Source organism: Lepidothrix coronata, unplaced genomic scaffold (assembly GCF_001604755.1).
Source record: "Lepidothrix coronata isolate B3197 unplaced genomic scaffold, Lepidothrix_coronata-1.0 Scaffold164, whole genome shotgun sequence".
NCBI lineage: Eukaryota > Metazoa > Chordata > Aves > Passeriformes > Pipridae > Lepidothrix > Lepidothrix coronata.
Window position 1 is genome coordinate 1,722,276 of NW_016690344.1, and position 26,570 is coordinate 1,748,845.

Consider the following 26,570-nt stretch of genomic DNA (forward strand, 5'->3'; position numbering starts at 1 on the left):
GACCACAGAAATAGCTGACAACTTCAAGACTAAATGTGATGGAATAGGTTGTATTTTCTGAGCATTTGGTGCAGATAGCATGGGGTAGGAAATGATTAATTTTTTTTTTATTTCCCCCCTAGTGGTGAGTTGAGATCAAAGGAAGAACACCTTGTTCTCATTTCACTCAAGTGGAAAAAGGAACAATGTTTTTCCCCTTTTCTAAGAAAGGAGTAGAAATGCTTTATGTGAGTAGAGAACATACCGTGTATGCTCTATGCCTGTCTTGTGGAGTGCTTCCATCAGATAGCCCCTTCTAGCTTTAAGTATAATTTCAAAAGCCAGTTGGTTCATTTTTTTAGAGCCTGTATACTCTGCGCTGACTCTATATCATTACTTATTATGTTTTTCTTCAGTCCTGATGCACAGATAAAGTGGAAGTCCCCAAGAATGTGTTTTTTCCACAATGCTCCACTTGGAGTCCTTGTCAGCATAGATTTTATACAGATTGTTCATTAACTATAAGCCGAAACATGACTTTACATAAAAGGTATACATCTTCAGATTCCTGCACCTTTATTTCAGGCAATGTCTTTGTGCTTGAAACTTCTTTATATTTTATTCAAAGGAAACCTGAACATAAATTTTCCTGGAGAAAGTAAGTATTAGTAAACTGAACACCCCCCTCCAGCAAAGTTAATTTCCAAAACCAGTAAATTTGCAAATATCTAGAGCATCTTTTATTTCTCAGGAAAGTAATGGTCTTGTGGTTAGGTCCCAGTTACAATTTTAACGTTCAGGTTCAGCTGCTGATTTTTTAGCAATTACTGTGGTATAACAGGGCAAACACTTGTTTTATTTATGCCCAAGATCTTTAAAATTAGTTTCCCTGATCAAAGAAGTACTTCTCTGAGACTATGTGTATTTATGACAGGATCAAATTCTGCAACAGTGGTGTATGAGTAATATACAGAGACCTGTGTTTCACTCTTTCAGACTTCTTTTTTCTCCTCTTATTCCAGCAGTTGTTATTAGGTGACAGTATTCTATTATATGGCAAAATATGAGGCATTGAAAGCTTGGAAATGTGTTCTGAAGATGCAAAATTATAAAAGTCACAGGTTCCATGATTTTCTAGAAATGCACTGTGAGTTATGTTTGTAACTGGTTTTGTAATAGGGAATCTTGCTATTTGTTATCATAGGTAAAAAAGTTGGTTTAAGTCTGGATGATGAATGACTGTTACCTGTTAAAATTTGTCCAACTGGAAGCATGAATTAGTGTTACTTTTCTTCCTTTGACTTACTTTTTAAAAGATACTTGTTTAAAAAAATCTTTTTGGCATGACACTTGATCCAGTGTAAAAGTTGATCCATATTTTCAGCCAAACGTCCTAAGTCAAGGGAACTATATTGTTAAAGTGCTTTTGCCGTGGACTATATTCTTCCATATATTAGTGCAATATTCTACACTGTGAAACTCTATATTCTGTATAGAATAGGCCTTTGGTGCTATCATAAAAGTGTAGCCAAAGCTGTATATTATAAACTATACAGTACAGTATAAAACATATATTAGGAGAACTTTTACCAACTTATGACTTGCTTTGGGATCTTTATTAATAAAGCAGACACTGAGTGGTGTAGGAAATGCAACATCTCCCTTACTTATACAAAGCCATGTCTTCAAAGAGCCATCCAGTGTGCCATACTCCTCAGATTATTTAAATTACACCATTAATTCTGAGTTGACCCTTCTGTGAATTTTAGTATAAGAGCCATAGGAATTTTAGCTACAAGAGACGTCTGCCTTTCTACTCAGTAGTTACAGTTACTAAGGTGTCATTGCAAATAAGTTAATAGTTTCATCCTAATGAAAGCTGTTGGAAATATCTCTTTTTCATTATCATTTTTTGTCTGCACATATGCAATAGTACTCATGTTCATTACTTCAGTTCTGCAGAATGAAAATTAACTGAAGTCTCCCTCTATCTGCTATAAAGCTTTCAACTTTGTCCTTTGGAAGCCAGCTGCAATAAACTCTATGAATCTTTGACTTTGGTTCAAAGGTGATTAGAAGTTATGCTTGTATAGCATATGGAAGTATAGGATTTGCACCCAAAAGTAAAGAATATTTGATATAAATATGATTTATTATTGAAGTTACTAGAGGAACAAAGAACTAGAGATCAGAGCAGCATTCATCAGCATTTAAGCCTTAAAAAATGGGTGTTGAGACTAAGCTACACAATGAGCAGTGCCCAGAATAACTTGAAAATTTCAGATGTAGATTTAACTGAGTAGCTAAGATGAGCTATTTATTTTACCTCCATGTAAAGACTTGACACTAAGTTGGGATATCCGTAGGAAACTGAAGTCAGAGCTATTCAGAGCTATTTTCACAAATACAGTAATAATGTGCAGATCTCAAGGTGTAGGTCTGATTGTTCTCCCACACAAACCTGCTGAAGTATGTAAATTTAGGTGTCAGAATACCTGACTTTTCCATTTTTAGGTAAAGGAGCTCCATGTCGCCAGGTTCAAAAAGGGACTGTTAACCTTTCTAGGCCCATTGTTGGGTTTTCTCCCAATGTTCTGTGGTAGATGTGCAACACTATAAAAGACTTATGACCAGCTGGATAAAAATGTTGTCCTTTTTTTTTTTTTTCATTTGTTCTACACTTAGCATATAGAGAGTTCCAATACAAATTTCTTGTATATTCCTTCTCACTAATCTGCTCTGTAGAGACCTGGGTATGACCAAAAAAAAAAAAAAAAGCCTGTCCTACTTTTCTACTTAGCAACTTCCTTTGCGTTTGTCATATTTTAGCTGCTTGGCATTCCATTTTTCTCCTTTCACATCCTACAGATGAACCTAGAGGACACCAGGGAAGGTCCCAAATCACTGAGCCACTAAGCAATACAAGCTCCAAGCGAGGGAATGTTCATGCTGGGGATGGGGTAGCATTAAAGCTAGTCAGGAGTGACTGGGTGGTGTTTATAGTGTACTTTCCTTGGTGCACAAGGCTCCCTGGTGCGTTACGTAACAGCAGAGGCAGCTGGTGTACTAAGTCATAGGATAGGCCTGTCTGACAACCAGATCATGTGGCAAAGGAAAGGGCCAAAGTGTTAAATTGCAACTGGAGGACATGTCATCTGCTGTGATGTTTTTGTTTGCAGGCCACTGCGGCTTAACGTGACCCTGGCTCACCTTGTGCCCTCTCTTTGCTGGCTCAGTAGATCAGACTAAGCATCAGTGTCCGGCAGGTTTGAGTTACAGAGCAGGAGGAAGGGGAAACTATGCTGCAAGTAGGATATAGCTTGGGTTTGGGGAAAGAGAAAACAGCAAATTCTGCATGAGTCATACTCAGGACTGAAGGAGGGGCAGGCCTAGTAGGAACCCTATGACTGCAAAGATCAGATTGGGAAGGAATGCAGATTCTTAGGGTGCTATCAAGAAAGCAGAGAGGAAAGGCTCCCTCATGCAGGAGAGTGGGAAAGGAAAGGTGAAGTCTTTTTTGTAGGTGAGATGTACTGTGTTTAGGTCACCAAAGAAGTGTAGGAAAACCTTTGAAACAAAGCTTGCTTCTAATGCAAACAAGAAGATGGAGACTCCTTTTTTCGCAAGGAGTCACATGGAAAAGACAATGGATACAAGTTAATCCAGGAGAGATTCTGATTAGATAGAAGAGGAAAATTTTTCACAATGAGAACAATTGGCCATTGGCATAATCTTCCCATGGAAATGGTGTATTCCCCAGTGTTGGACACTTTTAAAATTCATCTGGACCATCCTGTCTAGACCATGCTTTTGCAAAGAGAGGATGGACCACATGATCCTTGAGGTCCCCTTCCAACATGGTATTCTATGATTATCTGCAAGATTTCATTTATAGCACAACCTCACACCAATATAACTTTTTATATTATTTTCAACTCCCTGCATAATTACTACTTTAAAGCATAACCTGTAGTTGAGAAAACGTTATTTATAACTCCATATCAGATAATAGGTTGCTAAGATAGAGGGTATTATTTAAAAAGCAGGACATGTCATTTACTTACCTTTGGTATATTGCTCTGTGATACGTGATGTAGGGATAGCACATGGATTTTCTAGTTGTCTTATGAGCCTGAAAACTGCCAAGTACCTTTAAAAGACTTCAGACTTGAGTAAGTATTCTCCATGCTAAAGGATTTTACTTAGCATCTAGTGCATGAGAATGCTCCAAAACAGTATGTGGAAAAAAATTCTATTCAAAGTTCCCAATGACCAGCTACAAAGTATCTAAAATGTATCAGTGCACACAAAATAGTTTATTAAACAAACAAATCAACAGAAAGTTAGAAAACTGTCAGTAGCTGTATTAGCAATCATGCAAATCAATATAAGCATAAAACTGATAGTTCATCTCTTCAGTTAAGAGTACAGAAATTTGGCAGAAAATACACCCCGCCCCCTGCATTCCAGCTGGTCCTTGGAGATCAGAGGGTCTGGATGTGGCTGGGCTTAATTTATGATTATAATCAATTTGGCAGTATAGTCATGTTCAGTAAGAACTTTCACAAGCACAGATTCAATAATAGTTTAATTTACCAATCCAAAACTACAGTCCTGTTGTGTTCAATAAGAACCTTTACTGTCCCAGATTCACACACGTTTATTCAAACAACAGAAACACACATTTGGGATTGCTGTTGATAAACGGACTAGCTGTGATAGAGCTCCAACAATAATATTGTGCTAGCCTGGGTAATAATAACTCTGCACATAAGCTTACTAAGCAGGCATCCCTGCTTGTGAAGAGGGACAGTACTGACTCCCAGACCTTTTCATGTCTTCCTCCTAACTACATGAAAATTCTACCCTCCTGCTATACAGCCCAGTCTTATTCTCCTCCTCCATCTTTACATGTAGCACAATCTAGGTGGAGAGTTGAGTAATGTAGTCATATGTATGGTAGAATGTACTTCATTAATCTTATTAGTATATGCAGGATATGCATTTTAATATCTAAATAACCCTTAATCAGGCAAAAGTTACTTTTTTTGGCCATGGTGTCCTTCAAAGCTCTGGTCATATGACTTTGTTCTCTTCAGTTCTTCAGAGCCAAAACAGGACCATCCTACCCCCACAGGACCTCCTCCTTAGGCCAACTCATCCTTTCTTGACATCAGCTATGTAGAGTTCCATCCACAAAGATAATGTAGAAGGTATGTGGTGTAGGCTGTAGATAGTAGGCTGTCTCAGCCCTTGCCTGGCTGCTTGGTCATCATCCCACACCATCTTAAAATCAGATGGAAGATGTACATTAAAAAAGCATTCTTAATCCAGAAATAATCCTAACATACAACTCCTGTCGAATTTCCCCAAGCACAATCTTCTACAAACTCAGAACAGAAGAATCTATCTGACAGAGGCTAAATATTGATGTGACCAGAACTAGTTTCTTTGTATTCAAAGCGTCAGCCTAGCTATCAGAACATAGTTAATTATTAATGCATGTGTATAATCAGGACGTCTGACTCTGCAGATTGGTAGCAGGTTAGCATAGTGTACTTAGGGTTTAAGCAGATGAGAGAAGGAAAATAGGATTGTAAGTTTACTTGCAATGTTTTGTTAGGCTAAGAAAAATAATGTAGAATATTCTTGCTAACGGCACATCTATGCAGTTTCCACAATTTCAGTGCATTCTGGATTTAATCTAAAATGTCAAAGATCTTGGATCAGAGAATTCTGTTGTTAGTAATTTCATTTTCAGCAAGTGTGCAGAGTACAAAGGTACTTTCAGAATGGAAGAAGTGTGGTGATCCAGAATGTGAAAGTAAGTAAAAATTTGTGTTTTTTTCAAAAGGAGTCTGTGGTATATATGCAGCTATTACAAACCATAATTTCAAAATTAGCAATGAAACAGACTGAAAATAAGTAGCCATTGCAAATGTTTGTTGTTAATACACTAAGTTTACGAGCAATAGGCTTAAACTTTTTAAACAAAAAGAGAAAAAAAATACTTGCTGGATTGTTGTGTAAGGATATACGGATCAAAGTTCAGTAAAAATACTTTTGAACAGCTAGTTTTTCTCAGGTTTCCCAAAATGGGCAGTATAAAACAACTTTAAAGTATTTTAACTCATTTTTTACAGGTACAAAATAAATTTAAAAAAAAAAACACCAAATAGATAAAATATAAATAAAATAAAAATGGTAGGCTTTAAACTGAGAAAGAAGACTCCAACATGTGTTTATAGTACATTCATAGCCTATTCTGCAAAACTCTTTTTTTTTCCTACTGTAAGCAAGCTGTTTGGTTTGGGATTTTTTTTGTAATTCTTCTTTAAAAACATGTTCTTAATATGTCCTCTTTACTTATTTTTTCTTCTTTACCATGAGGTAAGTGCTGTAAATAGTTATGTAGTTCCTGAGCAGTAAATAGCTCTGTGGGAGGCAGAGCCACTGAATCACAAGTAGGCAGCAGCAAATAATGCCCCATTTATTATCCATTGATTACCATTGTGAAACCTATCACAGTTATATGAAGCTGTTTCTAAGCTGTTTCCATTGGTTTGGGAGCCTTAAGTTTTGCATTTTCAATGTAGATACCTTTTTCTGAAGTGGAAGAGACCTTAGATTTCCTCTGATGATGGATTTTTATTTTCCTGTGGAGCCATATCAACTTCAATGGGTTCTGGATGTTCAGAGAAGTCTATCTTTGTGGAACAGCATGTGGAATGGGCTCCAAACTGACCAGAGCACATCAGTAGTGCTTTCCGTGGGGAGACAGGGGTGGAGACAAAGAAAATTTAAAGTAATTCAAACTGAATTGGAAACTTTGGTCTTAACAATGTGTTTAAGGTTTAAGTTGCTTAAATTTACTTATTTCCTTCATAAGATAAATGTATGCAAAATAGAGGACAAAATCCCTGAAGTAATACTAGATTTAACTTAGAATTTCTAAAATACAAAATTATAAATACGTCTGAGAAATATTTTTTTACTGTTTAGATCTGGCTTTAGTAGTTAAATTTGCTAATTCTGCATACACATTTAAGCATTGAAACTTTGGCTGAGCAAACGTTGGAAAATGTCCACATAGGACAAGAGCTTTTCCACTTGATGTCTGCAGTAAATAGGAAAGAAAACAGGAGAGGGCTGCTTTTCCCATTAGTCGCTTTCCACTTGATGATATAAACAGATTAGTATCATAACAAAGCACATACATTAAAATGTTTAATACATCAGTATTATATATACATCAGACTTCTTCAGTAACCTGACTTCAGAAAAAATGGCAGCTATACTTATTTGTTTCTTTTTTTCTACATATTATTCCAGAGGCAATGAGCCGAGTTCAAGCCACTACAGACTATTTAGGGCCTGATTGCCGGTATCTTAACTTCAAAACAGGAGAAGAAATAATGGTATACTCCAAACTTTCCAGGGAAAATGAAAACCTGTGGACTGGCAGTGTAAGTACTTCAATCCGAAAGACTTTCCCTGTAAATATTTTAGATACTGTAGTAAAGCATAACAACTGCAGACTGCTTGCTTCTAAGGATCTTCCACTTCTTTTGTAAGATTAACCAGTCCTGGATCAATACAGTATTTGGGAGATGGGTCATTGTTGCTATATTTATATAGAAAGCAAAAATCAAATCTTGGAAAAGATCACTCATGAAGAAACAAAGTCAAGACCAGAATACCAGTTTTCTGACTCCTTCATGTTATCATTTGGCTGTAATGATTTCATCTGGTTCCCTTAAAAACACTCAGGTCTATCAGGTCGGGTTCCTACCTACAGGTAGGTAAGACATCCAGTGCTGGGACCTGACTTCACAGTTCAGTGCTTAAGGAAAGTTCCCAGAGAAGTTATCATGCATATTTAATGATTTGGAACAATGGACAACACAGAACAGCCATTTGAGAAGGAATAGATGCATTGATCCAAATCAACTTTTACTGCTAGTAAAACTGTGTAAGTACTTCAAAACTAGAATAGATTGGTAAACTTTTTTTATCGTAAATGATCTTTCACATTTATTGTTTAACAGTGAAATTCTGTCTTCCTTTTTTTCATTTGGGAGTATCTTTGCAGGTACCTCACTATTCCTTGCCTTCCAAGATGTATTCCTCCATTAAAGACAATCTGCAATGATTTGATGTAAAGCTAGCAGTTGGTTTCTTGGCCAGAAGGACTTTACTTGATTCTTTTGGACATTATCATTAACTTATTTTCTGCAGTGTTGCTGTCTTCATGGCCATTTTCTCTTCTGCTGCTTGTACCTGAATGTCATATCCTACTTTTCTTGTAACTTATTATGGGTCATTAGTTATTAATCATGACTTTTCTCCCACTTGAGACAATGGGAGCCAATTTTAGTAGGAGTCGGTTGCAACCATCTGTGCACACAACACTGTCTTCAGCTGAAACACTTTTAAGGCTACTGCCTGGGTTCTGCACAAACACACATTCATAAAAATAACACAGAAAATAGCAGTATGGAGCAATACACTTCCCCTTGCTTTCTGAAATGGCAAATGGAACATTTCTGTGAAGGAAAAATAAACCAATCTTCTGACAAAACAGAATGAAGGGGATGGGGGCAGTTCTATAAACTTATTGTTCATCCATGCTTTTCTAGGACATATGCAAGCATCTAACATATTTATCACTGAAGTTTAAATGCTCTCATTCCTTTTATATTTTTTACAGAAAGGAAAGGATTTTGGATACTTCCCAAGAGATGCTGTGAAGGTTGAGGAAGTTTTTATTGGAGAAGAAGTTGAAGTGCTCACTAAGGTAAACCAACACCACCAGATTTTCCAATGTAGTTTACAGCAACTGAAAATCTAATATTCGGTAAGAAATTCAAGTGTTGATGCATATTTTATTCCAGATAATTCAAAACATTTGTTTTTTACACTTGCTCCATTTGCATGTTTATTGTCCTCTGAAATATTTATGTAATTCATTATATAGAACGCTTAGGAATAATACAATTAATTATAGTTCTTTGTGTAAATTTATAACTATACAGAAAGAATGAGAATATATATTGCTGTGCTACACGGTGCTATAGAAAATTACACATTAAACCATTTTAAAAGTTAATATTATTCTTTTAGGAAACTGATTTCCTCTGTCTTCATGAAGATAAGTATGTTTTTGAAAATGAAGATAGCACATTATATGATCACAACAAAGAAAGTGAATATTCATTGTCTGATGCAGAACCAAAGCTGCATGAAAATGAAACCTTAAATTATACGAAAGACTCCATACAAAATGAAGAAAGAATTGAATCAGTTTCTGAAAACGATTCTGAGGAAACTCATGCTCAGGAGCCTGCAAACAAAAAGTTGGTTAGAAAAGACGATACTAAAGAGCCACAAACGCAAAATAGTCTCCCACTAGAACCCATTCAAACTCAGTCTAGCTGGATTTCAGGATGGTTCACCACAGAAAGTAAAAATGATGAAGAGCCCTTAAAAGTTGTTACTGAATCTGTAGAAGAAAATAAATACCAAGGGAGAAAAATAATGGTAACAGATGAAAATGACTTACAGGAGGCAAACGACAAGGAGGAACAAGAACCCCCAGCACCTGGTTGGTTTCAAGGTGGACTGACGAACTTTCTGTTTTTTGGTGAAGAGAATGAAGATGTAGATTTGGCATCAGAAAAAAATGATCCACAAATCCATGATGTTTCTGGTGTGCCTGAGCATACCAATACTGAACAGGAAACACCAGACACAGAGTTACTGTCAGAAGAAGAAAAGAGTGAAAGCCAAGAATCCAAATCAAATTGGTTTAATTTGGGTTTAAGCGATGTTCTTAATTTTGGCCATGCTGAGAAAGATACAATTGCTACAGAGGACCAGAAAAGTGGAGAAACAAAGGATGGAGCAAATAAGAACGAGGAAGAACAGACTTTAGACCAGAAAGAATCACACATGGACAAAGAATCAAAGGAGACAGCTAAAGCAGTGACAGAGGAAGATGAAGAGAATTATGCACAAGAAATAATAGATTCACACAGGCCAAATCCTGAGGAGATACCAGCAAACGTACATACTCTTAATAACACCAAAACCACCTCAAATAGCACAGAATCATCTTTTGATATACTGACATGTGACAAAGAGAAGCCAATTGAACCTTACAGTTCAGAAGAAGACTTGGTATCAGAAATCCAACTGTTGAAAAACACTGAAGCTGAAAAGAGAAATCAGGAGTCAGAAAGCAGACGTGGCCAGTCAGGTTGGTATACAAATATCTATAATAGTTTTATTGATTATAATACAGACACACATGATAATCAACAGGGACATGAATCAATTGCATCAGATCAGATTTCTTCTTCTCCTAGCCTACCTCCAAATTGTGATCCCTCAGACATAAAACATACAGAAGAAAAGCCTGACATATCTGAAGAAGAGAGTCATTTCTTCTCTTTTAGACATTTTGCAGACATACTGAAGTTTCAGAGTTCAACAGCCAAAGAAGAGCAAGTGCAGAGTTACGGGGAACTACCAGGAACCACAAATAATCATCCAGGCATCAAGAAGACCCCATGTGACAGTGAACCAAGTCTTAGTCTGGAAACACCTGAGAAAGACAAACCAGTCAAAGCTTGTAATGCACAACAAAATTCAGCATTCAAAAGCCATTTCAAAATGGATAATGATGTAAAAGAGAAAATTCACAAACCAGAGAATAAAAACAACCCACTGAGTTTTTATGAAAACAACATCAAAGATTTCAGTCAGGATATTTTTAATAATGAACATAATCAGAAACCTGGGGAGTCCCAAGAACTGACTCCAGACCAACCTTTTTCTCCTCAAACCTCATCTAGGAGCTTTGATTTAACAGGTACCAAAACTTCTGAAGAAACTGGCCATTTGGAAGACATGTGGAGTTTCAGAATGGAAGGTAAAAACTGCTTGCAGAGAAGAACTAAGCTTCCATAATAAAAAAAAGGCCTCGGTAAAACCTTGGTAAAATACCACAGGGAAAAAAACCTGAAGGCATTTCAAAACAGAAGGTTAAACATAGAGAATCAGATAACAGTAAGCCAGATACCTCCAAAGAGACTGATCTTTCTCTTCAGCTGGCAGTGACAAACAGGGCAGTGGAGGAAAAAAACTACAACAAAATCTACCAACCTAGTAGAATATTCAACAGCTCTTGATGCTCTTACTGATAGCTTGTCAGAGAAAAGTGACAAACTGAACAAATTCCTATAAACATGCAACATCATCAGAAAGGTCAAGCAGAAGTAACATGGGAAGATTCATATTCCCAATATCAGCTTCTGGTACCAGAGAATGGACAGTCTTAATCCTGATCTTAGAAAGAATATAAACATTACCTGTGATACAGTAAAGGAAAACATTATTTTGTATCTTTAGGTTTAGGCCCATCAATTCAAGCTATTATGATAGTGCAAGATACAAAAGCATAGAAAATAAATCTGAGTTTTGGAAGGCATCATCAAACACTACTTCAAAAAGCAAAGTAATACCAAAGTCTTCAGCTGAATCCAAGTCCAAAAAAGTATTTACAAAGACAATTTACCAAAAATAAAAGAAAAAGTCACGTGATATTAGTCTGATCGAATGTGAACTTTTACCCTAGAAGCCTTCTAAAATAGAAGACATTTTTAAAGAAAAAAAAATAGAAACCTAATGTCTCCTAAACCCCTCAAACTAGAAAGCCAGACTGCTATTAAAAAAAAAATTAATCTTGACAACCTGGAATTGCTCGTAAACATGGCTGATAGAATATATGTTGAAAAAAAAGATACTGTTGTAGTCAAAAAGATGGATAATACTGGTAAAAAAAAGATTGCTGCTACTAAAACTAGTTAGGAGAAGAAAAGAAAAAAAGAGAAAGAATCTGAAAATCAGAGAGTAAAAGTCCAGAAATATAAATAATAGCAATTATATTGTAGCAGAAAGAGTTCCAGTAGTATTTTTACCAGACCACCAGGGTTCTTTGCAAATATATTTAGTAAAACTAACAATAAGCCTGTCAGAAGAAGTCTAAGTATACGTGTTTTGTCAAAAAGCCAAATGAAAATAGAAGTGACACTAGGACTACTGTCACTAGTATACTTAATACTGCACAGAATGATGAGATGGAGGTAGGAGCAAAGGAATCTGAACAAGAAAAGATACTCCTAAATATGGAGAAGGTGCAGAAAATGCTGAAATCAATTTAGAAATCATGCAAGAAAAATTTGGGGAAGGACAGCTTGGCATTTTGTAAAAAATACTGGAAAACAAGGAAATTGACAAAATCACAGTAGGGTGAACAGAGTTCATGTCCCAAAAAAAAGCAAAACCATGCAAATATTGTATGATGAACAGATTTACCAAACACATTAACAACATTCCAACAATTTTATTTAGAGCTAAAACAAAATGTTCCCTCTGTGAGGGAAGCAAACTGCTGCAGCTGCAGCAGCAATTTGAAAAGATTCATCATGAAATCACAGCTTACTCAACTAAAGATAATCCTATGCAGAGGGAACAGGTCATTGTCTCTGCACAAAAGGGGCACAATTTTGACACTGGGCAGGGAAAAATATATGGAAAAAAGGAATGTTCTTCTAGAGCTGGCAGAGCTTTTGTCTGCTATACAATTAAGTGTGCTGCCCAAAATGCAGCTAAAGTTATTAGGCTAATGTTTCACTAACAGTGATTTAGCAAGAACAAAATATCCTTTATTGTCACAAAAAAGTACAACAGATACAACGCTGTCTCCTTCTGGTGATTTAAAATTAAGAGATAGTGAGCCTAACTCACACTAGTTAATGTCTAATTTACAATATTTCGAGGATCTGATAATACAGGTTTTGTTAATATAATTGTATCACTTTAAGAGCCAATTACTTGTCTTGAATTTTGACTACTGGACTATTTGTGATGCATATCTTTGGCCCACTATCTTGAAGCATAGAATTAAGTTAAACAATCCATCATTTTATTTTTTTTATTTGTGGGTAAGCAAGATGTGTGGTTTTTTTGAAAGCACTATTTTATTGACTTCAGACAATTTACTCCAAGTCACTAAAACTAAGGCAGCCAGTTGTCTTTAGTCATACTTCTGCATGAATATGCCTGTGGTTCCTTGTATTTTGCAGTGAAGCTTGTTATCTTGTGGGAATTCATTAATCTTTAATCCTACATGGCATTTTTAGTTGTTCTCCTCCTAAAGCTCTTGTATTTGGATATAAGAAAGAGATTTACTAATCCTGACCAGGGAATCTATATGCTATCTATCAAATCCTGAACACTGATTTTTAACTCCTTTACTACAACACAAGTTTTTCTTAAAGCTCTATCCTCCAAATTCTGAGATCATTATTTGAATAGTATTTCTTAAATAATTTCTTAATCATAAATCTTAGCATATTTACTCTAATGTGGTATTCTAATGTTTGGCTTTAAATTGAGAAAAATAAAAAAAATTAAAATCTCTGTAGAGGTTAATATCTTATCAGAGTACATATGTGTAAGTTGAATCCTCGGAAAATAACCATGATTTCCCTTTACATTTATTTGTAGGAGTAGGCAGAAGAAAGCTACTAGAAGAAACACCAGAGAAGAAACATGAAATAAATGGAGCTGTAGACAGGGAACTCAATAGTGACCAAGATTCAAAAGGAACAGCCATTGCTTCAGTAAATTCTGAAATAAAAATGGACAGTTCAGTAGCTGACTCCGTATTTGATGTCAAAAAGCCTTTCTCAGATGCCATCCAGAACTATGTTCCAAGCAATGGTAAGTGTTGAGTTTCTTAATTTTAAGGAAAATTAATTTGAAACATTAAAAAAAAACCAAACCACTAAAAACCAGTTGGAATTACATGAAGCTAACAATTGTAATGTAGAATCCCTTTTTTTTTATTTCCTTATGATCAAACTAGAAGGAGGCTGGATATATCAAATACTACTCGGCTTGAATGCTCTTGAGATCAGGGAGTCAATGAAATCTGTATTTTCAGCAGTGATGAGTGTTATCAAAAAGGTAAGAATTCTTTCTGTGATATAGCATTGACATTAGTGCAAAATTAAGCCAGTTACAGGTTATGTCCAGCAAGGAAGCTCCTTAAAAAAAAAAAAAAGGAAAAGAAAAAAAGAAAAAATCCTTTTAAATAAGCCCTCTGAAGTTTTTTGCTTCTGCAGTTATCTGATGGCAAATGAGACAAAGATAGCTCAGGAAAATGTCAGGTCAGCTGCTGCTCATCTGCCTGTTATTTGCAGTGCAGAATCTGATGAACATAGGGTGTGAGGGGATTTTTTGGGGTTGTTTTCAGAAGAGCCAGGAAACACCTCAGTGGTGTTTTTAAATTTTCATGTGTGTTTGCTGGTTGTTTGTGGTTTTAAAAATGAAAATAATAGCTCTCTGTAGTTCCCATGATAGTACTGATTAAATTTGCTTGGACTTAGACTTTGGGTTAGGATGACTAAAATAACCAGAATGCTTCCATTGTTTTTAAAAAGTATTTTCAAAGCCTTGAGTCCCAAATATTCCCCTAGTTTGTAATTGCATTAAAAATACTTTTCAAAGGAAATATGCAAAATACAAAATGGGGTTATTATTGCTATGGGGATGTTTTAAATATCAAAACATAGGGCAGAGTGAAGGTGGACCTTAATGGACATAACTGCACAAGAAATGATGCTGCCAGAGAGAAAAGGTAGATGGTGTTGCACAATCTTTTCTAAATGAAAGAACAGTATCAGGAAAAATGAATAATTTTGGTGTTTTGGTATAACTTTGTTTAGATTGGTTACCTGAAGTTTAAGAACCACATAAATGTGTTCCTGATTTACAATGTACTTATACAGAATAGGGTTAAACTGCAGTCTAGGATGATGAAGACTGAAGGGCTTTGTTTGTCATGACCCAGACTGGATCGTAGTGATCACTGACAGTTCGCCACTACGGTCAAACTCATTCCTGTTTGTTTGATACAGCTAAAAAAGCCACTGCCACCTTTTACTTAGCCCAGTCCCTTAGGTGGTACCAGCTTCACAGGCAAGTCACTCGCCTTGCACTGTGAAAGTTGAGTTAGCACACGTTAATTAAAAAAATCACTAAAAGAAAAGTTAAAACAAACAAACACAAAAAATAGAGTTAGTCTCAGTGAATAAGATGGCGAAAAATCCTTTGCCATGTGGCACTGCATTTGTACACTGGCGCAGCAGCAGCCCCGGTACGATCAGTTTTTGGCAGACACGGGGCAGGAGGTGACGCCCCAGCCCTGCGCCACCGGGGCTGCTCCCCCCGCGCTCCACCTGCCGCCCCCGCCCCGCCGGGCACGGACAGCCCTGCGCCCGCACCGGCAACACGCACGGCGGGTGTCCCGGCGGGAGTCGGGCCCTTCCCGAGCATTCTGTTTCTGGGATCACCCGCCCGCGCTGGGGCGCACATGGAGGCAGCGGGCACCGCGCGGGAGGTGAGTTTTCCTGCGCGTAACTTTAGGGACTGACAGGAGCGTATTCCCGCGGGGCCGTGTCGTTGCCGGAGCACGAGGGTGGGGGGAGCTGCCGGTCCTTCCCGGCTGCGGCCCCCCTGCCAAGGGGAGGGTCTGTCGGGAGAGGCCCCGAGCCGCCGCTGGGCGAGCGACGGAAGCCAGGGCCGGCCCCAGCACTCCCACCTGTGCCGCGCCGTCCCCCCCGCTTTCCGCGGCGGCGGTGGCTCTTTCCCGGTATCCCCCCCTCCCGGACAGTGGTACGGGCCGGTTGTCAGGCGGCGGGCCGGAAGGGGCGCGCGCCGCCCGCGGGAAGATGGCGGCGGGCGGCCGCGGGGAGCCCGGGGCGGGCACCGGCACCGCCGGGATGTGGCCGGAGCTGCGGGACAGCGCCCGGCGCTACTGCGGGCTGGCCTGGGAAGGGGCGCGCTGGGTGAGCGAGGGAGTGGCTCTGGGGCCCACCTCCGCCCGGGGAAGCGGGGGCCGGGGGCCGTGCGGCGGGGGGCTCAGGCCGGGGAGAAATCGAAATTTACAGCCCAGTGACATGTTCTTAAGCACGGCTCACGTATAGTAAGTGTGAGCTACATTGAGGATGTTGTATCTTTGAGTAAATAGTGAGATCCATTTACAAATAAAATGTGAGTGTATTTAGGTGTTTAAAATGCGTTAAATCACTGACATTTTCAAGTATGTTATTTTAGCATGAGGTTGGCTGAACAGGTTGTTCCACCAGAAAAATATGAAATACTTACTAGTATTGATTCTTCCAACGGTGAAACGTGTAGACAGCTCAAAGGAGAATTTGCTGTAGTACATTCTCAGTACCTAAAAGGGTCCTACAGGAGAGCTGGAGAGGCACTTTTTACAAGGGCTTGTAGTGATAGGGCAAGGGGGAATGGCTTCAAACTGCAAGAGGGCAGGTTTAGATGAGACAAGAGGAAGAATTTCTTTACTGAGGAGATGGCGAGACACTGGAACAAATTGTCAGAGAAGCTGTGGATACCCCAGCCCTGGAAGTGTTCAAGGCCAGGCTGGATGGGGATTTGAGCAACTTGATCTTTTGGAAAGTGTCCCTGACCATGGCAGGGGGATTGGAACTATATGATCTTTGAGGTCCTTTCCAACCAAAACCATTCTGTGATTCTGTGATAGTTGGTAGGTTCAGAAGGAAAAGTTTTCAAAGCTTTATCTATTCATTGTCATATCTTGTTGGAACTTTTTTCTTCTTTTTTTTTTTATTTACTTGGTAAATCTATAATTCAAAAATCAAATGCTTCTGTTAACCATTTTTTCAGAGTTTTCGGAAAAAAAATAGATGTAGAAGGCTTGTAAGTAAACTAAGTCAACATGTAATGTCTGTTTCTGTTGAAAATCTTAACCTCTTTAGCTGAAGCTTTTTACTTTATTTTTCAGGCTGTGGCTTCACTGCCTGAAGATATGAGACCTGGCCCTGATCTGTATGGTTTCCCATGGGAAATAGTGATTTGTGCTGGCATTGTTGGAGCATTTACAATTCTCTTGTTCCTGTACAGAAGTTACCAATCAGTAAGTGTTTTTGTTTAATCCCAGATGCCAGCTAAGCACCACACAGCTGCTCTCTCACTCCATCCCCTGCACAGGGATAAGGGAGAGAGTCAGAAGAGTAAAAGTGAGAAAACTCATGGTTTGAGATAAAGACAGTTTAATAGGGAAAGCAAAAGCCATGCACGCAACAAAGCATAACAAGGAATTTATTCTGCTTCCCAGGAGCTGGCAGGTATTCAGCCATCCCCAGGAGAGCAGGGCCCCATCATGCAAAACGGTTACTTGGGGAGACAAACTCCATCACTCCAAACACCACACCCCCCCCGCTTCCTCCTTTCCCCCAGCTTTGTATGCTGAGCATGATGCCATATGGTGTAGGATATCCCTCTGGTCAGTTGGGATCAGCTGTCCTGGCTGTGTCCCCTCCCAGCTACTTGTGAACCTGCAGCCTCCTCACGGGTGGGGTGAGGAGCAGAAAAGTCCTGGACTCTGTGTAAGCACTGAGCAGCAATAACTAAAACATCCATGTATTATCAGCTCTTTTCAGCACAAATCCAAAACCCAGCCCCATACCAGCTGCTGTGAAAAAAATTAACTCTGTCCCAGACAAAACCAGCAGAGTAAGCAAGTTGTGTGCAGATATGTAGAGTGCATTAATGGTTTGCATTGAAGTTGTTATCCTTTTCAAGGTATATAATGCTTTATACATATAATGCTGTTGTAGTTGAATTTAGAATCCCTCTAAAAGAGGAATTGAAGGGTCTGTTTTGTCAAGACATTAGGCGTTTAGGCATGTACTGAGTGACTGTTGTCATAAGAGGAAATGCAAGGAAACTTGATGTAGTAAGACTTCCTTTTTCATTTTCTATTTAATTTCTACACCAGGCTTTCAAAGACAGCCCTTAAATTATTTTCACAGCATACAGATGTCTTCCTCAGGGTGTATATTTACTGTGTCTGTTGATATCTCTGTGACTACCCTGGCCATAGCCAGACCAGCACAGGTGTTTCAAGGTGATTGTAAGTGGAAGCAATCCATGTGGTTTCCCATCAAGAAGGACATTTTAAAACTCTTTGGGCAGTGAGCTTGATTCTGTTTATTGGAACATTGGAACACTGAACCAATTTTACTCCATGCTTTTTGTGAGCAGTAATCTGGTGACTTCAAGAATTGCAGTACTGAAACCTTTTAATGCACAAATCAGATTATATTTTTGAGGTAATGGCTTTCTTCTATTGTGAGTAAGTAAGACTCTGACTAATAACAGCTGCCTACCATACTTTTCCTACTAAGGAGATGGGGTCAGTATCCATAACACAGTATTTAAATTTCTCCCCAGTTTTTGCATACTCTCAAATAGTCTGAATGTGATTCTAGTGATAGGTGTAATGATGCTCATGTTTGAAGATGTGTTGCACAGCCATTTAGTTTTTCAGATATGAGCAACTGCATTTTTAGGGTTTTAACATCAGCTAACAGGTTGTGTGTCAGGGGATCTGTGTGTGAGTTAATGTAATTGTAACTTGGGTAATACCTTCTGTTTTCTAGCAGCATCCCTTTAGATGATTCAACTGAAATCACACAAGCATCAGCTCTGGTATTGTTTTCCTCCTGCATGTCACTTAAGGCATTAGATATTACAGAAGTTATTGATAGTTTTTTCAATCAGCCATACTTACAGCTGCACTGACTGCTCTTTGGACAATTGATGATTACCTAGAAGTAATGGGGATTAGCTTTGGGGATGATAGGATAAAAGTATACTTATCACTTTATTTCCCTTTTTTGTTACTTGGACTACTTAGCCATCCCATGGCTTTAAATGAGGAAGAAACAGGGAAGATCTAAGGGACCCATTGTTACATCAGGCACATGATCCAGGCACAACTTGAGAGAAATGCTATGTTGTAATGTTTTTGTGGGTCCAGCCAAGTTCTGCATCTCTTGCACAGGCCGTTTGTGATAGATTTTGTCCTGAAGTTTGTAAGATTTTGATTCTAGGGCACTAACCCCACGTGGCAGCTGCTGACTTGGCACTTCCCACTGAGTTGCATCTGAGCAGGATGTCCATGAGGTAGTACCCCTACTGCAGCTCTAACTATTCTGTGTTAAAATGTAGGGGGAGCGTTTCCCAACAGGAAGTTTGAGCTGGTGTATAGAGCTTCCCCCTTCCTTCCCTTTCCTACTCTTTTGACGGTGCATGTCCACTACCACTCTGTGTTGGCAGTCATGGTTATGTGATGACTATACAGAGGTGTGTTATTTAAGTGATCCAAGTGAAAACTAACCTTCTTTCCCTCTTGTCTCTGATGAGAGTGGGAGAGGGACAGGGCAAACACACAGACATGGAGGAGGTAAGAGCAGAAGATACGATTGCCTATTTTTAATAGGAGCCTGTATTTATATTCCTTTTTTAAGTTCCATGGTTAAACTGATCATGGAACCACAGCTTAAAAGATTAGTTTTCAGATACTATGCAAGAGTAATTGATCAGACATTTTCAGCTTTTTTTTTTTTTCCAGGTTAGAAGTCGACTTTATGTAGGTAAGTGTATTTTTCATACTGTTTCTTTGGAGTATGACTTTATTCTTTCTTTTTTTGCTCCTTAAACTATTAGGATATTGCAACATTTAAGTGTCATTCTCTTTTTAGGAAGGGAAAAACAGCTTGCCAATAAAATTGCTGAACTAATTGACGAAAAATGCAAAATTCTTGAAAAACTCAGCCTTTGCAAAAAAGAGGTAATGGTTCTCATTTAGTGCTTTCAGATGTGTCACAGAAATGGACAATCAAAGTATTAAACTTCTCTAAAAGTAAGATGTTTTAAAGCTTTTAAAGTAATTCTTCAAATGCTTTTTTCTATTGGTACCTTAAGAGCATTAAAGTGTTATTAAGTTCTGCCTTTAACTCTTAATACAGTATGTTCCACTGGAAACAACTTCAAAATGTATTTGTTTGGTTTATGTCACTGGGATAATCTAGTAGGGCTGAATCTTTCCTGGTTTCCAGCAAGGTGCATTTGTGAATATTTAGATGGTGGCTATGTTTCAGACTAGAGCATCATAAATTAATGCTATTATTTAATCAATTATTTACGTACACTCTGACATAAGTAATTCCTTTTCAGTTTGAAGATTTAGAATTGTCTCTGAAGGATGGTAATATTATGAAAGAATCAACAGACACGTCTTTTTTTGAGGTAAAAAGATAAATGGAAATTGTTGCTTCTGTATTTTAAGACAGTATTTTAGGAAAATGCTACCCATATTAAATAAAAAGCTCTGATTAAAAAAACCCCAACAGATAAAAACAGCAAAGCTCTTCCAGACAAAATCCAAAAAAATGCCAATTTAATTGTTTTAATTGGGTTACTGAAAATGACATAAAATCAAGGCATTTAAATTAAGAGAAGTTTTTCTTAACAATAGCATTGTGAGTGATTGATATAGAGCAAATGGCATATTGGACAATAAATAATTTTTTAAAAGTGAATTGTTCCTGTTTCTAGGGTTGAGAGTAGTGCATGAAATATCTTTTTCACATCTGATTTAATTAAAATATATTTTACAGGCTTCTGGAGCACAGTTGTAAAGAAAAACTACCGCTACATTGTTTGTATCCCCCAAACTGAGAATGTATTTGTAAAAAAGTCCTGAATAAGTGAATCAAGTACCTATTAGGCTCTATAAAATTCATGTAACAAAAAAGCAAACAGATTTATTTCATTCTGCATGTCAGATCCTGTAGAGCTAATTCTTCCAGGTTTTGTTAACATGCAAGAGTCTAGAGTACTTGATATGGTGAAATTTGTTAAACATATTTTGCTGTCATATTTAAAACATACTTGTTGTCTTCAAATGTAATTAATGTAGGAAATGCATGAAAAACTGAACAAGTCAAACTTGGAACTCAACGAGGAAATAGAGAATCTAGAAAAAGAACTGGAAGAAGAAAAATCTAAACAATCAGAAAATGATATCTTGGTAAGAATAAGGAGAATCCAGGTTTTGTTACTATTCATTTAAAAAAATTGCCCGCAGAAAAAAATTTTCTGTGGAGAAGACAAACTATACATTCCAATTACACTCATAAAGGAAAATACTTAAAAGAAGAAAAACTTTTTTTACTGATTTGGCAGTAGAACTTCCTGAGTTTGAAAATTAAAATAATGTTATTAATTGCCTAGACCTTTTCAGTCAGATGTGTGGAGAAGCTATATGACAACTAATAATTTTCAGGTGGCTGAAATTCAGGAGAGAGTGGAGTCTTTAGAGAATGAAGAAAAATCTATCCAGTCACAAATTGATGAGGTATGTCTAATCTTTGTAGTTTCTATTTCCAAACCTTTATTAATTCTCTATTCTCCATATTGTAACTGTTTTAATTTTTTTTATTTTAAGGATGCAGAAATAATATGCTGTACAAACCAAAACAGTTTGTAAGGCTTAGTACTTCTGTGTGACTTGATTGAGCAAATTTTAATTTTATATAGGGATTGGCATTTGTTGAGTAGTCACCTTGTCTTTTCTTTGTCATCTTATTACACAATGATATATAGTGTTGCAAAAGTACAATCAGCAAAAACTGTTGAAATGGTAAAGAAAATATGAGAATACATATACAGGACAGCTAGAAAACGTAAGAATAAGTCCAGTAATACCATCATGACCCATCATGACCTTGTCTTCACTTATAACATTTAAGCAACACACTTTTTTATTTCACTTAGACCAAGTCCACCCTAAAAGTCTATCAGATTAATACAGAGAGACTCAAGACATCTCTTCAAGATGCAGTAGATGAAAACAGCCATCTCCAGGAAAGTGAGAAACAGGTAGGTTGTTCCTAGTTATCCTTAGACATATGTATTGTCTTGTGGTACTACATAAATGGTATTTCTCCAAGGAGCTAATCTTCAACAAGTTTGTTAACACGCCTCATGTATTCTAGTAAATGGAATGAGGAAGAGGACATGTTTTTTAAAATGTTTTATGTTGGAATAACTTTGTGTAAAATAGTCTTGTTTTAAAAGAAATTTAATAATCAGTGGGGAAACATGCATAGAGTTCAGTGGAAAAAGAGCATGTGGTCATGTAAGCCTAGTAAGAATATTGCTGAGACCTGGAGGAAATCAGAAATATTTGAACAAGTCCACAGCTAGGACCCTCTACAGAGGCAGAGAGAAAATTCTTCTATGTGATCCAGAAAACAAAAGAAATTGAGAAATTGCAGAGTATGCAAATGCAGGTAAAAAGCTTATTGTAGTATTTCTTTAGATGTATTAATGGAAAGTCAGGTAAGTAACACAGATAACACAAAAGACTGTTACTTTCCAAATTTTAGCTGTTTGTTTTCCTGAGTGCTGTAGCCAGATCCCAAAGAATCTGGTTGTTTAAAAGTGTTCAGCATATGCAGTAGTTGTCCTCTGCAATAGGTAGTTTTACAGTGAAGCTATTAATTGTCTCTTCTAACTGATATTTTCTCTGAGTATTTATTTTTCTAGGAATGTTTCTGGGGTTTGGGGTGGTTCATTGTGTTTTCAATGGATATGTTCTTGTTTTCCTGTCTGATTGGTGATCTCCTTGTTGTCTGTGGAGTAAGACATCTGATAGGTGTCTTGCAGGGGAAGGAGTAATGGTGGGAGTACAGGCCTGTTGCTTTTTACCAGTCTTATAAGAAGGTGAGGAATATTTTAGTCCTCTCAATGAAAACATTGTGTAGATCAAACTTTTGGATTCAAGAAAAAGAAAGGTTACTGGAAATAGAATATTTTCTGCAGGAGGAATATTTCAGTTCTGCACAACTCTGGTACCAATAAAGCTTCAGCTTTTTCTCTAATTCTAGGAGGAGTACCTGGTTGTAAAAAAAAAAAAGAAAAAAAAAGAAGATAAATTTATTAGGTGCCATGAGTGGAAAACCAGTATATCAGGGTGTTATCACTGTGAGATGAAGTTGCTTGAGAATTATTTTCCTACAGGAGTCTTTTTCATCTAATCACTACATCCTTATTGTTTCTGTAAGGAAGAAGGTTCTGGTCTCAGTGCTTCATTTCAAGTGTGACAGTATTCTTGTAATAAACTTTGAGAAGCAATGCGCAAAGTTTTATTAGAGAGGGATTTTCTTTTTTCCCCCCCCTCTGATGATTTCTTGGGTTTAAACAAAAATAATCCAATTATTTGTGTGTGTGACAGGAATCCTTTCTTTCATTTTATTGAGAAGTAATACTTAGAGAAAAACAATATTAAGTGCTAACAATAAACCCTACGTTTCACAGGCAATCATTTTATATCAAGCAAAACCAGGGGGAAAAATCAGTAAAAACAACTCCCAGAGTTTAATTGCCATGTTCCTAGATGAAAAAAAAAATGGGTTTTTGCATTCCTTCCAGATAAAACAATCTGGGTTATAGGTAATTCTTTAAGGATTAGTTACTACACTTCTAGGATTAATTACTACATTTTGTTGTTAACTGAGCTTTGTTGCAGTTTTTAGTAATTGAAGAACATTTGTGCATATTGTAATTTGTTGTGCTTCTGAGTAGATAAATAATCTGATAAGAGTTGATGGAACCTGATAAGTAAAGAAGAGAAAATATGTGCTTTGCTTGTTTGTGTTCTCATTTCTGAGGTGGTTGTAAGCATGTGAGTTAGTTTTCTGTATTAGAATATCCATATCCCTCTTTTATTTTTCTTTCTTACTTTTTTTTAAGATGGAATTTCACTTATTCTCAAAAGGTAACAAAGGTGTTATTTGTTTACAGAAACTTGAGTACTTTCTTCCTCTGTCCCTTTGCACTAATGGGTCATAATCTTCTGGCCCATCATAGCTTAAACATTATAACAGATGGGCAGTTTCAGGTTTATGATGTGTCAGAGAGAGGATTGGGCCTTTTAGGTTGAACAAGGGAACTGTTAATGAACTCCTGTGCTTTGCTGTTTGGTTTTTTTTTTTTCTTCAGGAACATTAGAAATATATATTGCTTTAACTTATTGCAAATCCTTGCTGTTTCTCTTTATTGTAATTTTACAGGTGCATAAAATCATGTAAATTTGTTTTGGTTTTGGCTTCATGAAGAAGGAATCGCTTAAACTTTAGCTTCCCTTTGTGGATGACAGTGATAAAAGTAGTTGTCTGTGTATGTCTTCTCATCCCTAATATGTCCTTTGCATGATGCTGCAAATTCATACATGGCTTTTACTGCTTGGAAAGTTCAGTTGTGTGCCAAGGGGCAATGTGTGTTAATCCAACTCTAGTTACATACCTTTTGTTTTATGTCTTCTAGTTTATCTTTGAGAAGTAGTGTTCAGGCTTGTTTGTCTATTTGCACCTAAGTTCCCCTGTTTAACTACCATTTTCTGGTTTTATTTTTAGTATAACTGGCTGTTATGTTCTTGTTGCTCAATCTTGTTAATCCTTTCTGCACAGTCACTGCCTTTAAATTGATTGCCTGTTGTGCAGCTTTAAGCAGTATTCTTTTGACACTCTTAAGACAATTTTTTTTGTATTTTACCCCATGTTGTAAGCATGTTTTAACATAAATTTCTGTCAGTTCAGTTTTATTCTCATGATATAAAGACATGGTTTAATTAGTTAAGATGTTTCAGTGGTTATTTTTAATGGGTTGGTGCTGAAGTGTTTTAATCTTTTTACTGATGTAAAGTATTTTTGTGAAGTCAGGTTTTACTGGGGAATGTCTGCAAAATGTAACCTTGGGATCGACCTGTCTTTTTAGTTAAGCGCAATAAATTACTTACAGTTGCTGTGACTTTCATTAACAGGGAAGCTTGTTTAGAACAAAATTTAAAAATTATTTTAAGAGATATGGAGAAGAATAGGAGAAATAATACAGTTTTGCAAGTCACATGAATTTAAATAGCTGTCTTCAAAGCTCCCTGTTTTCCCTTACTTCGCTGACCTCTTTTAAGTTGAAAAGACAAAGGCAAACTTTAAGGAGTGTGTGTACATATTGGGGTAGGAGTGTTCTCCATCTATTCCCCAGTGTATGTAGCTGTTACAGAGATTACCAGAATTTTATATTCATTGCTATTTTCACTTAAAGGTTTTTAAACTGAGTGGATTCTTAATTATGTTCTTATGAACTCTGTGTTTAGAAATATCCTAACAACTAATTACAATGGATAGCTATAGCAGCTAAAGCAACTGAACAATAATATAGAAGTCTTAATTTTCAACTCTTGAGATTTGTCTTGTAGTCTGTCTCTCTTAATTCTTCCTGATGGGTAAGAGGTTTAAATTCTGCTTATGTATAGATAATATACATAACAAGCTCAGTACTATTCATCCTTGATTCTTGCTTGTAGTAGACAATCACAATAATCTGGTATTTCCCTTTTCAGCTTTTACAAGAAGCTGAAGGATGGGGTGAACGATTTAGTGAACTCAATGAACAAACAAAGATGTTTGAATCATCTAAAGCAGATGTAGAAGAAGTTTTGAAAAATAAAGAGAGTCAAATCAAGGTAAATTATGACACTTAGCATTGAATCAAATTATTCAGACTGATGCTAATCATTGACTTGCAAGAAAGCCTGACAACCTCTCCTTGTTTTAATATGCATTAAGCAGTTTTGTGGTTTTGTTTGCTGTCTCCATTCTCTAATGTCTTGTTTTTCTGCTAAGCAAAAAAAGGTTGCTTAGCAGCACAGTATAGCAGTCTGGTAGCCTGGGAAGCCAGCATGACAAATAAGGAAAAACTCTTAATTCTGATAGAGTTTGTTTTGGTTTTTTTTTTTTTAAATTTGGAGCATGGGAATTGGGTGTACCTTGCATACAAAAGCCTTGCTAAAAGTATGCATGCTTGTCCATTTGAAAATTCTTCACAAGGACATGCCTGTTGACCTGCAGATACATGTTTTGATAGAAAAAGTAATATCGAACATCTAGAATCCTGTGTATGGGGCTCTCTTAATCTACTAAAGGAAATAAATAAAGGACAGAAATCCTGAAAAGCAATTGTAATGGTAACTACATTTTCATTGCTTGTATTTGTTTTATTGGTTTTGGATTTTTTGTGGCCTTCTTCTTAGTCACTGACACAATATATACTGAACATGAAAGACTGGAGTTCAGCAATAAGAGAAGATGATGACACTGAAGACAATCACTGGGACACAGATACAAAGGGTGAGACAGAGAATGGAGAGCACTTAGGTATGGTTTGTAAAGCTTCCCAACCTAAATATTTAATAGTTGTTTTAGAAATACAGAACCAACAAACTTGCAGAGAAGCTGAAAGACTGGCTTTGTGGAAGTTAGATATTTAAATCTCACCCAGTGTTATTCATGTTGCGTGGTTAACTGTTGCTTAGACACGTCTGGAATAACAACCTATCCTACTGTTTAGCAGTGTGTGGCATACATACTAGCACAGAGCAGTGTAAAGACTCAGTGTTCGGTCTCTTGCAGAATGACTTTAGCCTGTGTGAGTATTAAGCAGTGATTCTCTGGCATTTTTAGGCAGAAACCTTGCTTTCATTTCTTCTTCAGGCTCCTCCCAGCACTGTGGGTCCTTAGAGCCTAATTTCTGCTTCCTTGTCCTTACACAGTGTTACTTGTTGCAGG

The 26,570-nt window shown here is 37.2% G+C and overlaps 1 protein-coding gene across 7 annotated transcripts in view; it reads left to right on the top strand.

The window, feature by feature from the left end:
• Positions 1-5,515: 5,515 nt before the first annotated feature.
• Positions 5,516-26,570, top strand: part of LOC108504428 (cTAGE family member 5-like) — a 38,007-nt gene continuing 16,952 nt past the window's right edge. For 2 of the 7 annotated variants that reach the window (XM_017829376.1, XM_017829378.1), the window contains exons 1-15: positions 5,516-5,803; positions 7,312-7,445; positions 8,690-8,776; positions 9,103-10,912; positions 13,552-13,767; positions 13,913-14,013; positions 16,877-17,008; positions 19,511-19,532; positions 19,641-19,729; positions 20,116-20,187; positions 20,861-20,971; positions 21,227-21,298; positions 21,718-21,822; positions 25,346-25,468; positions 26,036-26,159. In XM_017829376.1, the coding sequence (XP_017684865.1) occupies positions 5,689-5,803; positions 7,312-7,445; positions 8,690-8,776; positions 9,103-10,912; positions 13,552-13,767; positions 13,913-14,013; positions 16,877-17,008; positions 19,511-19,532; positions 19,641-19,729; positions 20,116-20,187; positions 20,861-20,971; positions 21,227-21,298; positions 21,718-21,822; positions 25,346-25,468; positions 26,036-26,159 (3,313 nt within the window). In that variant the 5' untranslated portion in view covers positions 5,516-5,688. Of the gene's footprint in view, positions 5,804-7,311; positions 7,446-8,689; positions 8,777-9,102; positions 10,913-13,551; positions 13,768-13,912; positions 14,014-15,320; positions 15,449-15,833; positions 15,897-16,876; positions 17,009-19,510; positions 19,533-19,640; positions 19,730-20,115; positions 20,188-20,860; positions 20,972-21,226; positions 21,299-21,717; positions 21,823-25,345; positions 25,469-26,035; positions 26,160-26,570 lie in introns of those variants that run through there. The other 5 variants (XM_017829379.1, XM_017829377.1, XM_017829381.1 and 2 more) reach the window with 5 other exon arrangements.